This window comes from Spathaspora passalidarum (assembly GCF_000223485.1).
Source record: "Spathaspora passalidarum NRRL Y-27907 unplaced genomic scaffold SPAPAscaffold_1, whole genome shotgun sequence".
NCBI lineage: Eukaryota > Fungi > Ascomycota > Pichiomycetes > Serinales > Debaryomycetaceae > Spathaspora > Spathaspora passalidarum.
This window is the reverse complement of record NW_006767425.1, coordinates 300,121-316,277: the sequence shown is the minus strand read 5'-3', so window position 1 is coordinate 316,277 and position 16,157 is coordinate 300,121. Positions and strand designations below refer to the sequence as shown.

Below are 16,157 nucleotides of genomic sequence, written 5' to 3'. Positions count from 1 at the left end.
GGCGCGCGCGGAACAACATAGAAAATCTAAGATTTCAAAAAGTTTACAACCACGTTCATATCCAGACAACACAAGCCATGGCAAGAAGTCAGAAGGATTTGAAGGGATGGCAATACATATTAAGTGAGGACAATGCAAATCCGGAAACCCCCAACAGACGTAGCCGGAGATCGGCGCGGAACACAAGCTCAATTATTCTCAAACGTGATAATGATGATATGGAACTTAAAGTAGGTGATACCGTTCTTGTCAAAGATGATAACGCAGTTGCTGAGGTAGCTCTTATCAAATCAATTGATTTTGGTACTGATTATTTTATAGAAGTGTTGGTGATTTGGTTCACCCATGCTGACTCTAAAGAGCCTGATGTTGAACAAAATGAGATTTATATTACTCCATATCTAGAAAAAATCCAGATGAAAGACGTGATTATGAAAGTGCAGGTGTTATCTAACGAAGAATACAATGATATTGTTATTGATGAATCCAATTCTTCCACTACATTCATGACTAGACGTGCTTGTTACGATGATGGTAAGTCGGATTCATTTGACTTTCGATTCTTGATGGATAAATTTACAGAAAATCCAGATGGGTTTGTCCAGTATTTGAGAACAAAGACGGTAGTTCCAACTAAGAAGCGAAAGACAAGTAAGAATTCATCTGCACGAGCACTGCCAGCACCAGTAGAAACCATTATCTCAAAGGAAACAAGTTCTGTTGAAGCAGAAGCAGAAGCAGAACTTGAAACAGCAGAGCAAGACGAAGAAGATGAAGATGAAGAAGAAGAAGAAGAAGAAATACTAGACAAGGATAATGATGTAGATTTTGAGGATTTAACTGGAGAAAATTCTGACGACGATGTCATAGGAATAGACTCAAGTGATGACGAATACGTAGACGCACTTCAGTCTCCAGTTAAACGAAGTCGTGGAACTCCAAGTGCCAGATCCAGTCCCGTTAAATCACCTCGTAAATCAAGCAAAACAACTACTCCTAAAAGCAGCCCAAAAAAACAACAAAAGAATCAAATCGAAGAATTATATTCCACAATTTTAACCCCAACTAAGCGAAGAAGAGTTTTTAAACCCAATACGCCAATCCTCCCTACATTACTTTCACCTTCTAAAAACACAAATGCTCTTACAGATCCAACCTCACAAGCATTCAAAGATATCAAAGCCAAATTGCACACGTCACAAAAGTTAAATGCTCTTCCGGGAAGAGAAGATGAATATGCCATGATTTACATGAATTTAGAATCTGCCGTCAATGAAGAAACAGGTTGTTGTGTATATGTCAGTGGGGTTCCTGGTATGGGTAAAACTGCCACCATCCGAGATGTTATTGAACAAATGACTCAATCAGTGGAACGAAACGAAATTAAACCATTTAATTATCTAGAACTCAATGGGTTAAAACTAGTGTCACCAAATGTTGCTTATGAAATGTTGTGGGAGCAAATCAGTGGAGATAAGGTGAGTCCTGCAAGTTCGGCTCTTTTATTAGAAGAGTATTTCAATAGAGAAGACAATAACAGGAAACCATTCATTGTGCTAATGGATGAATTGGATCAAATAGCCACTAAGAAACAAAATGTCATGTATAACTTCTTGAATTGGCCCACTTATAAGAACTCAAAATTGATCGTGATTGCCGTGGCCAATACTATGGATTTACCAGAAAGAGTCTTATCCAACAAGATATCATCACGTTTGGGATTACGAAGAATTCAATTCCGTGGTTATACTTTTGATCAATTGGGAGATATCATTCGTCATAGGCTTGATATGTTGACCAAGCAAAGTAAGCGGAAAGTCCATATCTCACCCGATGCAATTGGTTTTGCATCCAGAAAAGTCGCCAGTGTTAGTGGTGATGCTAGAAGAGCTTTGACAATATGTCGTCGTGCTGTCGAGATTGCCGAGAAGGAATATTCTCAAGAGAAAAACGGTAATGATGATGATGACAAACCATACCAAGTCCAGATTTCTCATATTTCAGCAGCAATTAATGAGACTGTAAATTCTCCCTTATCGCAATACTTGGCCTCGCTACCATATGCTTCGAAATTATTGCTTGCTGCAGTTTTATTAAGAAGCAAGAGAACAGGACTAGCTGAAAATACCCTTGGTGATATCATTGACGAAATGAAGAATGCTCAGTACAAGTCCAATGATACAGAGATTACCGATATATTGTATGCTGATAACTTGTTTGATACTTCAATTTCCAAGAAAGGATCTCGTAATTTACGAGTTCCTTACTTTAAGTACATTTTAAACTCATTTGTTGAATCAGGTATCTTAATACAACAGAATGTTCAAGGTGAAAGACAGCGATTAATTCAGTTGAATGTGCCTGAAGAAGAGGTGATTTCTGTATTTAAGCGTGATAAGCAAGTTTCGCATTTGGTTAATTAAAGCAAATCTAACCCGCGATGATCCAGCAAAAAAAAAAAATTAAATTGGCAAACTTAAACATCGTGTTTGTATTATACCGTTTATTTCTTTTACATACCTAAACATGAGTACATCCATTGATCCTACCGACTACATCGAAGTCGAGCACGGCAGTTTACGCTTCCTGGATGAGAAACAACAAGGAAAGTTCGAACTTGGTGTTTGTATGGCTGTTTACAAGTGGGAGGAATTAGCCACGGCCGTGGAGAATAGCTGGGGTGGACCTAAGTCCAATGAGAAACGAGATTGGATTTCTGGTATTGTTATTGAATTGTTTGATGAGAAAGCTGTAGATATTCAGTTGATTGAAGAGACTTTGCTCTATGCCATGGTTGATGAATTTGACACTGAAGTTGATAATGATTCTGCCTTGGAGATTGCTGCTTTGATTATGAAGTTCTACAAAGACGTTACTGTTCATAATTATACCGACATTGATCAGTTGTATAACAGATGGCAAGAGAAGCAGAATTCTGGACAGCATCAATCTCACAAAGTTACAGTTGAATCTGATCCAAACAATCCAGATGTTTCCGATAGTGAAGAGGAAGAAGATGAAGAAGAGCACCACGAAGGTTGCAATCACGATCACGAGCACGATCACATGGAAATTGACGAACCTGCTGGTCCAGTAGTTGATGAAGATGGATTTGAGTTGGTTCAAAGTAAGGGAAGAAGAAGAAGATAGTTATGTATGCATTTATTTCTAATAGACATGTAATATTACTTTAAACTATGGTGTTACTTCTCGTTCTATTTATCGCGTTCAATGTATGCAAGCTCAGAATTGAATTTCGTGACAATTTTCGTAATGTATCTGGCCGTTGTGGCGGCGTCTCTCCTGCGCTTATCGAAAGCACAGGCGATGATCTATTTTGATTAGAATTTAGACGTAGTTCACTAAACCTTTTGCCAAACTGTGTCGCCATTTCCGTGACAGGACTAACAGGTAGAGACTGTGATACACCAGATCCTATCTTGTTTATGCTTGAGAAGAATCCTTCTCCCGAGTCAATCTTGAACAATCTGACATTTGTATTTGCCCAATGATTATAGTTTGTTAATGAATTCTTGACCCATTGAATTTCATCCTGATTTGTCTTGGGTTTACGACTGAGCAAACTATTCCAACTGTATGAAAACATGCTAACACTGGCAAGGGAGCTACCAATACTCTTGAATATTCCATTGTTACTCCTCATAAAACTCTTCATCAAGTCATTCGAATCATAAATCTCATGAAATAACAACGACATATACCAACCAAGGGATAAATGACTCCACGTGAATCGCAATGGTTCTGGTTTCTCATAATTGTCCTCAAACGTAATGTCTTCAATAAGTTGAACCATTTTCAAAATCTCATTTTCTTCAGACTCATCGAGGACTTCGTGCAACTTAGGAATAATGACTTCTAGGATCGTCTTCAATGCGGCATCGCCACCCCAGGATTTGCCAATAGGTATGTTCTTCTTCATCTTTTCTCTAGCCTTGTTGGTCATCCCTCGGGGTGAACTAGGCCGTAAGGATTCCGCCACGGTCTCATCTTCCGTCATATAATGGTCTTCTTCCCTATTGATAGGTCTTGCTATTCCGTAAGTTTCAATTGGTTCCCCATATATCGAAGGTCTAAAACTTCCATTGATAAGATGGGGAGTTACAGGCACAACTTCTGGGGTGTTGTCTATTCTTACAGGCACTCCTTGTTTAAAATGTACGCCATGGAGTGATGCCATTGTATTTCTCACCTCTTGAAATACCTTTTCATTCTTGATCATTGAGAATAGCAACATTCGTGAAGGACCAGGATAATTCATAGCCGCCGTTGCAACTGCCCGTATCACCAACGCCAATGAAGTCAGATGGAATGGTATCTCTAGCACAAATGACCGATTGGATAGTTTGACGATAAGGTGAGTGATGGAACACGCTGCTGCGTACGAAAGTCCACCTCGCGAATTTGGATTATTGAGTTTCTTCAATGGATCATTATGTACATTCAATTCGTCATTGGACACTGGCTGGATTAAATTGTATAGAATTTCAACCAAGGTCTTCGCCAACAAATCAGGCATGGGTTTGTTCGTCAAGTACAAGAGGTTGGCTTGTTTTCCAATAATACAATTGCAAATTTGACACACTAGAAAATCTCGAGTCGTCAAAGGGTGATATTGAAGCTTGTATGGTCCAGGGAGGGACTCATACAATGATGAACTCATGGGAAAGAACAAATCGTTAATCATGTCTTCCGAAGACAAGTACAACATAAGGTAAGTGCACACCCGGACTAAATTAGCATGTACATGGTTGGAATGGAACGAGAAAGTGTAATACATGAGCACAACCATTAGTTCTGAGACAAACTTCCGGCCAATCAACTCTTTAAAGTTCTTGTTGCATTGCATCAATTCCCAAATCAACATTGCTGCCTCTGTAGCCCAAAGTGCCGGTGGGGTACTTTTTACTTTTGTCCCATTTTCAGTCACTCGTGTTCCCGTGACAGGGAATCTCAATATGTTAACTAGTGAAGTTGCCAAAAATAGGATTTCATTGTCTTTATATATTCTTCCCATGTATAGTCTTGCCATGTTGTGAGGTTTTGACGTGATTAACCCGGCATCAACCAAAAATTTGGTTTCCGTGGGACTAGGTAACGGATATGCAACTAACAAAGTCAACAACTGAAATGAATAAGCCACCACCACATGTCTAATTTCCGAATATTCAATATTTTCAGGATATATCAACGAGCTCTCATCCATAGAACTTCTAGAGGCTCGACAAGCAACGTTAACAAGTGAGCATACCAAAAATAACAATTCTTGTTTTGGGGTGCTACTCACCAAATACGTCAAGAACTTGGATCCCGTCGACAGTAAATGCAAGATGCTGGAGTACATTGGCGAAGAACACAATGTGATGAGTAGTTTAAGCAACTCTGAGCGGTTGCTATCTATAATCAAGTTGGGAGGGTCGTATTTTGTGCGTTGGCCAATCCCTGGTTCCCAAACTGTCATTGACTTCAGCGATGTAGTAAAGCCATTGACAAATAGTAACTTAATCAAACTAGAAAGTAATCTCACTGCGAGAGATTCGTGTATCTCATGAGGTTGTAGTGGTACGGGTGCTTCTCTTCGCAGGTATTCTATCGGGTCAAACTCTTTACTCCAAAAGAACACAGTTTCAAGATCATTGTGATAAGCCGCAAGTTCAAACACAAACGGGACCAACTTGGAGACAAACCGTATGCAATTCAACAATTCAACTGTATGTTTCGTACCTGACAACTTGTCAATGTGGACGGGATCGCCATATTCCACAATCTTTGTGCATAATATTCGTATTAGAAGGATAAAATTGACTTTGTTCTGATTTCGTACAGTACGTATGTCTGAAGGGGTCAACAGCTCATATACATCTTCTGCACAAGTGGGGTATGTCCAAAGGGTATTCCAGAAGGTGTTGGTGGGAGGTATGATTCTCCCCTGACCAAGTTCGAGGAAATGGGACCTGAATTTCGCCTTTTCCTCAGCGGTCATCATGGTATGCAAGGGTTGGGTTTTCTGTGTACGCTTCGATTAGAAACAATTGATAACGAAGGATAAATCACTGTTATATAACAACGAGAATGCTGACTGGGTAATGAAATGTCGGTTGGATAGACAGCAAAATTTAGGGTTGAGATAAAAGTAAACTTGAATTTTGGGCGGCGGGTTGGAGATAGGACCCCAAGCTGAGCGCGCACCAAGAGGAAGGTAAACAGCATACCATACAATTTTATTACTGCTAAATCAATCGCCTACTTTTAACTACGCCCTCCAAATCATCTTCTCGTTTACGTATGCTACCAGCAATGGGACCATACCCCACATCTACATGCATACCGGCATCAATTGCCTCGTCCTCAATGACAATATCATCCAAGTCATCTCCATAACCTCCTACTCCATTATGCAGTATCCAACTAGTTGGAATTTCCAATACTGGCTCTTGCTGTTGTGGCTGTTCGAGTGAAGCTCCAAAAAATGCACGATCTGCTCCTGCCCCTCCTACTTCCTCTTCTTCCAGTTCTGTGTCATAATGCAAGGACGAACATTTAGAAAGAGCTTCATATATGCTAACTATGCCGAAATCTTTCACTTGTGAAAAAAGCTTATTGACATCGTGCATTCTGTGTGGATTGGTTGGTGAAGTAGGTGTGATGTTAAGATTAACATATGATACAAACCCAGGGCTGTTATTATTCACACTATACATGACCTCACTTGACACAACTTGCAAGTACAACATATAATCGTCTTTGCCCTCGTTTATTGCATGCAACACTATACTTTGATAGGGTAATTCCAACCCTCGTTCATTGGCATTGAACCATATTATAAATGACGTATTTAACACAAACAAAGACACGTCATTACAGTCAACGCCTTGTAATTCAAGACATGTCTCTGTCTCGGCGTCCTCGATGCCAGTAATGCTATAGAAAGGCCCTCCTCCATGTATGACAAACTTGTCTGAATCTTCAAATGAAAATTTCTCAGGTGACGAGGACTGGTATAAAGTGAACGGGATGGTGTTTTCTATATTTGGCTGTTCAAACACTATTCGAGGCGTTGGTGCCATTATATCTTTCTATTGTCGACGCTTTAACTTGTGGGTAACCACCGTGGTGCATGTTTATGGTTCTGAAAAAAAAAAAAAGTTTTTTATCTGCCCGGTTCACGGTGGTTAATCTCGGCATGAAATTTACTTTACTGTTTGACGACAGCAGCATCATGCTACAACGGTAAAAAAAAGAATGTTGATGTTATTCATCATGTATATAGAAAAGAAAAAAAGGTAATATAAGTCATTCATCTTAATATTCCCGGGAATTTAAACTGTCTTCTAATCTTCTCTTCTCGTTCATCGTTAAGTTTCTTTATATCCTCAGCACTAGGAGGTAACGCCTCATTAACTAAATCAGCAGCTCTGGCCTCTTCAAAAGTCATAAGCGTTTGACGTAACCCATCACGACCATGCAACAAACTACCCTTGGGTAATGTTCCACGATTTAACTCTTTCAAATGAGCCACACTTTCCTGTTCCTCTCTCAACACTTGGAACATTCTCGACATCTTACCAATGGCAATAATCTTATTTCTCAATGCCAATTTCTTAGCTGCAAGCGATTCTTCCTCAGCTTCTTCTTCAACTTCCATGCCAGCTACAGGGATACCTCCCAGTGGTGGTGGAGCATTCTGAGCCAAGGTAGCAAGTTCACTTGGCAACACTCCAATTTGCGATTCCCTATAGGGTATATCCTCCTCCAACTCATCTTCGGTACATACATTCAAAATTGATACCAACATATCAGTGACTTTTTCTCCGACAAATGGCAAACTCCACGTGAACACGTCCATGAAATGAGGTAACCAATATGGATGGGGCGAGGCATTAAACTGTCTAATATTCATGACATTATTCTCATACTTCAACACCGCAGCTTTATTGTTATAGCTGTCCAAATAGTTTGGTGCACTAAACATAGTTAATAAGGAGGGGAACCCCACGGTTTTGGTTCGTTTGTACATTCTATACCCGGCATTTTGAGCTTCATGAGCACGAACAATCGATAAAAGTCCCGTGTTTTGCAAAAACTTACATGATGCGCGATATGTGAATGCATACGAACATCCTCTCACGGCATTGTTGATGAAATCCTTATCCAATTCGTCATCATCATAATCTTCAATTGGGTCGGCCCATAACAAATCACACATCAATCCTTTAGTGGGTGGTTCTCTAAATCTATTAATTTCCTTGACGTCATCGAGTTTGGTGAGTTTGGGGGATATACCTCCATGAACACAGAAAAACTGATTATTCATAATCGCAGCCAAGGGAAGGGCATTGAATGAAGTCAAACACACTTCATACAACTCTTCGGAGTACTTGTGCAAACACTCGTTCTTGAACGTGAAATACTCCGTCAAATGGCGACATTCGTGATTCCCTCTCAACATCCAAAACGTGTTGGGATAATTGAGCTTAAGTGCATATAGATAAATCAAACACTCAATAGAGAAACTGCCTCTATCCACATAGTCCCCCAAGAACAAGTATGCGGTAGATTTAGGATCTCCACCGACTTCAAACAACTTCATCAAATCATAGTATTGTCCGTGAATGTCCCCACATATAGTCACTGGTTCTGGAACCTGAAGCAAATTGGGCTCAGCAGTCAACAACTCGGTAGCTCTTTTAACAATGGAAATTGCATCCGCCTCGTGCAATCTTCCCTCATGAAAGAAATGGTCCTTCAAGAAAGCACAATTAGGTTTCCCATCAGCAAGGTATAATTGGTCATGGCTAGGCTTGAAAGTGGCTGGTGGGTCCACAGTAGAAATTGCTCGTTCTATCGTGGAATACTTTGTTCCATCATCTGCAGTATAAACAGTAAAGTCTGGCTGGGAAAACTCTGGTTTCTTTTGGTGGATGGCACTCAATGCCTTATTTATCTGGTTGGTGTTTTCCTCAACATTTGTTCCTGACATCGCAAATCAACTCTCAAAAGGGAATGTAAGGGGTTAGGGACAAAGTGTTACAAAAATATTGTTGATCAAGATTCGTGTTGGTATAAATACGTAGAATTGACTTGGTGTATGATGTCTCTATGTTCACTGAGCACAGTTATTTATAGAAATGTGTCAAGTTGCACCGCCTGGTTGTCATTGCCTCTTTTTTGGTGACTTCTTTTTTGGAATAAACCAAAAGGGTTTGAAATTGGTGAGAATAGATATCACGTGATCGCCGTTATTTTGTTTTACTGTTCCAACATTGTGCCTTCTAATTATAAGTTGACGTTGTGATCTTTATAGCCCCACACAGCCGGCTAAAACTACAATTAGTCAGATGAATATGTTATATTCTGAACCAAAAATAAACTATATGTCTATATACTTCTTCAAGGAAGTTCTTCTGATGCCACGTAAATAACATGAGCATTCCCCTTGAATCCATTGAAAGAAGTGGTAGCGGCACTAGTGTAAGCTCCCAAGTTGGGAAAATATAACCAATCGCCAACTTGAACATCATGACTCAACTTGGCTTGATTAGACACACAGTCCAATCCATCACAAGTTGGTCCCCAAATCGAGAATCGGTAAGGACACGACTGGACACTATCATAATAAAACTTGTTATTATGAGTCAAAACATGAGCCTGGGGATGTTGATGATCAAATAAAATACAGTTCATGTTTCCATAAACTCCGTCATTGATGTAAACCATGGCTCTGATTTCGGCATCCTTGATGTCTCTTCTTGCGATCACATGGGTTGCTAAAGTGAAGGCATTTGCAACCATAAATCTTCCAGGTTCAGCAATGAACTTAACTTGGTGTTGTTTGACAAAAGCTTCGGGAAAGAATTTGTCCAAGGACAACGTAACCATCTTGGAAGATTGGTCAAAAGTTTCTCTTTCGAAACCTCCACCAATATCTAACACGTCCAAGCTGTAACCGAATTCAGCAGCGGCGTCGAAAAGAGCACGAGCGTCTCTAATGGCTTTGTAAATCGAATCGAAATCCTTAGCGCCTGACCCAACATGGAACGCAACTCCCTTAACATTGAGTCCTAATTCCTTGGCTAACGGTAACAATTCAGTGATTGCTACTTCCAAGGAACAGCCAAATTTGGTGGATAATCTACATTGCGCGGTTTCATCATCGGTGACAATTCTAATCAAAATTCCACATTCTGGATGATGCTTTTGCAACTTGTACAATTCTTGCACGTTATCAACTGTGGTCAAATTGACATTAGTCTGCTTCGCATGTCTAATAAACGAATTGGTCTTGCATGGGTTAGCATAGACAATTCTATCCGAATCAATGCCCAAGTTAATAATAGTATCGATTTCAGTCTTGGACGCACAATCAAAACTAACACCCAACTTAGCCAAGAGCTTGATAACTTCTAAATTGGTATTACACTTGACAGCATAATGAGGGTGAACCTGGGGTAATTTTTCCTTCCAGATTCTAAACGATTGCAATACTTCACCTAAATCACAAACGAAAAATGAATCTTCATCACCGGCATCACATTGGTCGTGGTCAATTTCAGCAATGTGATTGGCAAGAGCATCACCAATCAACTTCGAAGCAAAACTCGACTGTTGATTAGCTTGTTGCTGGATTGAATAAGGCAATTGTCTTGTCTTTTCAAGATAGGAATCTTTTGGAGTTAAAGATTCAAATCGAGGTTGATCATCTTGGATAACACTAGGGGTCATACCTTGGCTAATAATTGTTTTAATTTTTTTTTTTGAAGGTTATAAAAAAATGTACTTTTCAAACTCTAACAGGAGACTATTAGAAGAACCAAAAGGGGAATAGGCAAAAGTACAAAAAAACTTGTTCTATTAATGCAACGGCGGGGTAATACTCACGAAATGGGGTGAGTATAGTTTGTTGATTGGACTTCAAGCGGCAGCTCTCGTGGGATAAAGTCAGACTTTAATTGGGGAAGGGATTAGTTGTAAATTCAATGAAAGAAATTACAACAGATTAAAAATAAAGCTTGTGTGAACTGTAAGACGTAGTCGTGCTAGCAGTAAGTGAGTAGCTTTATGGGGAAGGAAACTTATATAAGTTATTTGATAGAGAAAGAGGAAGAGAGCAAACAAAAGAGGGTGAAAAATTATTCAATTACAAAATGTGAAAAAAAAGACGCAGGCGTGCATTCGTCAGAGTCACAAAAACTTTTTTTTAAAAAATGGTTTGTGATTTTGTGTAACATGTACTTCAAGGCGGTTAAGACAAAAACGAGTCATCAAATGATGGTTGCAGCCCTAAGCGGTACTTTGACGAGTAATACATCGGCTAAGCATCTCTTTATATATGTATCTATATATGTTAAATCACAGCTATAAATCAATTAAAGGCTCTGGCTCAGATACAAATCTCTTTCCTCCATTTACACTAACCTGTTCGGACTCTTTGTCTTCTTCAAACAGATCCAAACTAGGTAAAACTGGTAATTTATCAATACCCTTATGACTACGGTCATATTCCTCTTCAACATTCTCCAAAGTAGGAAACTTGGCATTGGCATCTTCAAGAGCGTTTGCAGGAAGTGAAGAAGATGCCCTTCTGATAAATGATTGCACCGGCAATTCCTGCTTTAAATCTTCCGGTGGCGGGTAATGAGGCAAAGAAACAGTAACATAATCATTCTCTGATTTTTGTGATGGTTCTGAAGGGAGATAATTATCGGAAGTGGGGTAACTAGCTTGTTTTTGCTCTACTTTAGCCCCTATGTCTTGATCGGAATGCGGATACTGGGAATACGTAAATTTAGGCACTCTGCGTTCCAGTTCGTCATTTTCTTCGTCAAATTTAGGCTCGGATGGTAACTGATCCGAAATTGGCTTGGCAAATGAATCGTTGGAATTAGACTCTTGAGGGAAGGTGGGGTAAAAGTTGCCCTGTTCCTTTAGAGGTTGACTTGGATAAGCATTAGCTTGCTCGTAATATCCAGTGGAGGTAGGCTCTTGAGGATATTGTTGAGTTTGTGGCGGATATTCGCCCGTTCTTTGGGAATTACCCTGATATTCACCAGTTGTATGCGGATCTTGCTGATACCCACCTGAAAGTTGGGGGGCTTGTTGATACTCGCCAGTCCTTTGTGGGCCCTGCTGATACCCGCCAGTGCCCTGTGGTGCTTGAGTTTGCTCGTGATAAGCAGAACTCTCAAATGGACGATGTTCACTCTGCACTGCAGTGGGTTGAGAATATCCAGTTCCCTGCAGTGGCAACTCATTAAAGGTATGATAAGCTGGTTGTTGTTGTTGTTGCTGTTGTTGCTGCTGTTGCTGTGGTTGCTGTGGTTGATGTGCTGGTGGGTTACTAATATAATGATTTCCATAGGCTAAATTCAATTTGTTTTCCAAAAATTGATCATACAATCTTGAAATTGTAGATATTTTATTATTCATTTCCAAGAATGATTCATAACGTTCAATAGCAATACGCAACGATTTGTTAACCTTTGGTTTCAATCTAATTATCTTGGAGTGTAATTCGTTAAGATCTTGATCGTACATAACATTAGCTTGTTTCTTCGGATCATTTCTTAAGCTATTCATCAAAGTAATAAAGAGATTGATTTGTTCTTCTTCGGCTTGTGATAAATCTTCTTGAACTGGTGGTTGGCGCTGCTGAGGTGGTTCTTGTTGTTGAAATTGTGGTTGTGGGGCTCCATATTGGGGATATTGGTTTTGTTGAGAATTAGAAGTTGGAATGCTGAAATTGTAAAGATCCAGTTCAGGTTGTGTTGGTGGTTGCTGTTGTTGCTCAGGTTGTTGGAACTGTTGATGGCTTTGATGGGCGGCCTTTTCAGATTCATATTCTCTTAAACTTGCAGCAATGGCCGCTTTCATTTCTTCATCTTCGTCATCTGCTTCTTGAGTAGGAGGTGGTGCTTGAGGAGGTTCATGACGTGGTGCTGATGGAATAGAGCTGTCCTGCAAACTCAACTCGATTGCTCTTCTGATTTGTTCCTCTTCATCATCAAGGGCTTCATTTTGAATTGACCTTGAGGAGCTTCTCTCATGACTAGGTTTATTCTTACTAGTCTTGGCCTTTTGTTTAGCTAAACAGTTGTCACACACCCTAACAGCTTCCATAATACCTAACTGAACCAAGGGAGTGTTGTTTGCTGAATGGGTTTGGCAGTATACTCCTCCACACGCACGGCAATGATGTTTTCTGTTGATCATCGAGAATGGAGTATAACAAATCATACATGAATCACTATCGACCCAATCTGGTGGCACTTCAGAATCCACAAAAGTGCTGGTCATTTGTTGAACGTGACCACTTAATTCTGGAAATTCAAAGCCTTGATTGACCAATTCATTATACACTTTTTCCACATAATTCAATTGTAATTGGTTACCAAATACAATCGACCATTCTTTAACTAAAGACAATATCAAGTTACCTACACTTAATTTGGCTTCATTGTTCTTGACATTTCTCTCCTTAACGTTGTAGTGAACCAATAAGATAAAATCAACTAAATAATCCATGAATTCTTTGGACGCAATTTCCACCAAGAAATGAAATCCCGAATTCTTGACACATAAATCAATCAACTTCAATGTCGACTTCATTAAATTGGGATTTGAATAAATTAAAGTCAATCGTTTCTTCAAAGCTCGCATACATTGTTTAGCGGGAATCTTTTTGGATCTAATCACATCAGTGATCTCCAATGCAATTGATAATTCAAGCTCACCATTAGGAATCGATTCAGAAGTGGCTTCTGCAATCTTGTTGTCTAGTTCCACAGGGGAGACCTTTCCAGTGACCCAAGACATTGTAATTTATATGATTGGCTCTGTAGTTTTTGTTGTTGTTGTTGTTGTTGTTCTATAAACGGGTGGTTACTAAGTAGATAGGAAGTTTTGCCTTTCGTTTTTCTGTGGACTACGCCTCCAGATATTCTCTCACCCTGAAGGAAAAAAATAAACACAGTTTTAACTATGCGATTAGCTAAGGACATACATATGTACCAAAAGGTGCAGGTATATCTAGAGTAAAGACGTACTTGGATGGATGATATTAAGCTTATGTTGTTGTTGTTGTTTTTTTTTTATTTTTTCAATAATAATCTCTTTACACCTGTGCTGAGCTGGTGTAATTCTACAAACCGTTAAGTTGCATAAAACTTACAACCAAAACGAGTATTACAGAGTTTTACATTTACTTTTTAATGTTTATGTATATATAGCACAGTACAAGAAACCAAATTAACTTTCGATATAATTTACTTCAAAAACAAATAAGCAGAAGCTAAACCCAAACATCCAACCGAGATCCACCAATACTTGTCAAAGGATTCATTGTAGACATCCCTTTTAGCATTCGTTCTATATTGATTTTCCAATGACCTCTTGATATTTCTCTTCATTTTCAGTGGTAATGAAGTTGCAGTTTGGGATTCGTCATTGGTAGGGTTCAAGGCGGTAGTTGGCAACATTAATGGTGGTTTGTAGGCAAGATACAATGGCTGCATCTTAGATCCATCAAATTGGTAGATTTGCAACGTGTATCTTCCATGGTAAGGGTCAATATAAACTTGATAAGTTTTGAACCAGGTAGGTTGAACATATCTAGTGTATTGTGATTTTGATGGATCAGGACTGTTGCATGGGTCACTTAATAACTGACGGCCATCGACAGCAATAGGTGTCAAGACAAGAGATCCGTTACTTAATAATTCGTATTTCCCATGTTGGTAAGTAATAGAAGCGACTGGACAAGAATGGTTCTTAGGGTTGGGCACAACTCTGTATAATGCCTCTTCGTAGTGTCCATCAGCAGTGAAGGAATAAGAAATACCTGGTAAATCTGGCTCTATTAAAAGTTCATCGACAGGATCATAAAACCCTGGACCCGTGAATACGGTATTGGATTTGGATGACCAAGTTCCTTCCAACTCGGCCATGTTTGGATCAGCCCTGACTAGACATGACCAAAGCGTGATGACTATACTCAAACAATAGTAGAACGACACCATGATTTTGCGTGTGTGCGTGTGTGTGTGTAGGTTAATTTTATTTTTTTAAATGAGATGCTTAATACGTTTCAACCCTAAACCTAGTCTATAATCAAAGCGCGTGTTGGGTAAAATGAAAATATTGATGTCAATATATGTGTTACTGTTTGTTGGGCTGCTACTTTGGGAAGGCAGTGTAAAGTAAATAGTTTGAAGTTGGAATTTTCCTTCTTTTTTTAGACACTCCTTGTTCTCAATTCATTTTGTGTTTGTTTTTTTTTTTTCGTTGCTCTAAAGAAAAGGCGTCACGATTGGTATTCTAGTTTCATTTTTAACGGAATGTGCTGCGGAATGGATGTTTCCTTTAAATCAGGGGATTTTCACTTGTTTTCTAGTAATAGACCATCAAATTCGTTTACTTGAAACGAACCACTTTCATTATTTTCATGACTTGGAATGCTGATAGTGGGATGATCTTCTTGTGCGATTTGAAACTAAAACTCGTAAATGCTCTTCTTTTCATTTTGGTAAACATATATTAAAAATGCAAGTAGTACGTAAACTATCTATGTATGAACTATAAAACACATTAGCCGATAGTAGAATGTTCGTAAAAAAGACGAATAATAATAAAAAAAAAGGAATACATTATACTGGAGAATTGAATGCAAAAGTGTAAACTGTGTAATCTTGTGTAAATATCTGTTGATGGACTAGAACAGAACACTTTGGGTATGAACATGGGCGGCAGGTCTGGTACGTTGTTGTTTCTTAATTAACCACACGGGTGATTGAGTTTCACTTGCCGGTGTAAAATTTGGATTTTCAGCATCAAATGTCAGATCTGGCTTGGAAGCAATCGAGCTCAAGCTTCCTTGTGATAAATTTGTAGTATTGAATTTGATGCTTGAAGATGAGTAACTTCTTTGTTTAGGTGTGCGATTGCCCCACTTGTATTTGTGCAGTGGCGGTTGTTCGATGGGAGAATGAAAATAGTATGGCAATTGATGTGGTGGTGGAATCCCCTTGATTATAGCTGGGGGATAAGTTGATGTAGGTGTAACTATTTTATGGTTAGCATTTCTAATAGGGGGAGAAGACACTTCTATTTCTGGTGGTGTTACTACTCTTCTTGGTTTGAATTGT

The 16,157-nt window shown here is 39.2% G+C and overlaps 8 protein-coding genes across 8 annotated transcripts; 2 read left to right on the top strand and 6 right to left on the bottom strand. All coding sequences in view use genetic code 12, as the record gives it.

The window, feature by feature from the left end:
- Positions 1-63: 63 nt before the first annotated feature.
- On the top strand, positions 64-5,952 carry ORC1 (origin recognition complex subunit 1; the record flags this gene model as incomplete). Its single annotated transcript, XM_007372108.1, has 2 exons — positions 64-4,741; positions 5,795-5,952. The coding sequence occupies one exon, from the start codon at positions 78-80 to the stop codon at positions 2,421-2,423; it is 2,346 nt and encodes a 781-aa protein (XP_007372170.1).
- TSR2 (Tsr2p) lies at positions 2,527-3,150 on the top strand (the record flags this gene model as incomplete). The annotated part of the gene is made up of 1 exon (XM_007372109.1): positions 2,527-3,150. One exon carries the CDS (start codon positions 2,527-2,529, stop codon positions 3,148-3,150), a length of 624 nt encoding a protein of 207 aa, XP_007372171.1.
- Positions 3,191-6,004, bottom strand: SPAPADRAFT_130767 (uncharacterized protein; the record flags this gene model as incomplete). Its single annotated transcript, XM_007372107.1, has 1 exon — positions 3,191-6,004. The coding sequence occupies one exon, from the start codon at positions 6,002-6,004 to the stop codon at positions 3,191-3,193; it is 2,814 nt and encodes a 937-aa protein (XP_007372169.1).
- Positions 6,005-6,219: 215 nt separating this feature from the next.
- Positions 6,220-7,125, bottom strand: SPAPADRAFT_57819 (uncharacterized protein; the record flags this gene model as incomplete). Its single annotated transcript, XM_007372106.1, has 1 exon — positions 6,220-7,125. The coding sequence occupies one exon, from the start codon at positions 7,083-7,085 to the stop codon at positions 6,249-6,251; it is 837 nt and encodes a 278-aa protein (XP_007372168.1).
- Positions 7,126-7,252: 127 nt separating this feature from the next.
- On the bottom strand, positions 7,253-9,153 carry CMP1 (calcineurin catalytic subunit A; the record flags this gene model as incomplete). Its single annotated transcript, XM_007372105.1, has 1 exon — positions 7,253-9,153. The coding sequence occupies one exon, from the start codon at positions 8,996-8,998 to the stop codon at positions 7,316-7,318; it is 1,683 nt and encodes a 560-aa protein (XP_007372167.1).
- Positions 9,154-9,408: 255 nt separating this feature from the next.
- SPE1 (ornithine decarboxylase) lies at positions 9,409-10,740 on the bottom strand (the record flags this gene model as incomplete). The annotated part of the gene is made up of 1 exon (XM_007372104.1): positions 9,409-10,740. The coding sequence occupies one exon, from the start codon at positions 10,738-10,740 to the stop codon at positions 9,409-9,411; it is 1,332 nt and encodes a 443-aa protein (XP_007372166.1).
- A 633-nt stretch (positions 10,741-11,373) lies between these two features.
- Positions 11,374-13,830, bottom strand: VPS27 (ESCRT-0 subunit protein; the record flags this gene model as incomplete). The annotated part of the gene is made up of 2 exons (XM_007372103.1): positions 11,374-11,762; positions 11,955-13,830. 2 exons carry the CDS (start codon positions 13,828-13,830, stop codon positions 11,374-11,376), a joined length of 2,265 nt encoding a protein of 754 aa, XP_007372165.1.
- Positions 13,831-14,207: 377 nt separating this feature from the next.
- ROT1 (Rot1p) lies at positions 14,208-15,197 on the bottom strand (the record flags this gene model as incomplete). The annotated part of the gene is made up of 1 exon (XM_007372102.1): positions 14,208-15,197. One exon carries the CDS (start codon positions 14,958-14,960, stop codon positions 14,280-14,282), a length of 681 nt encoding a protein of 226 aa, XP_007372164.1.
- Positions 15,198-16,157: the final 960 nt, after the last annotated feature.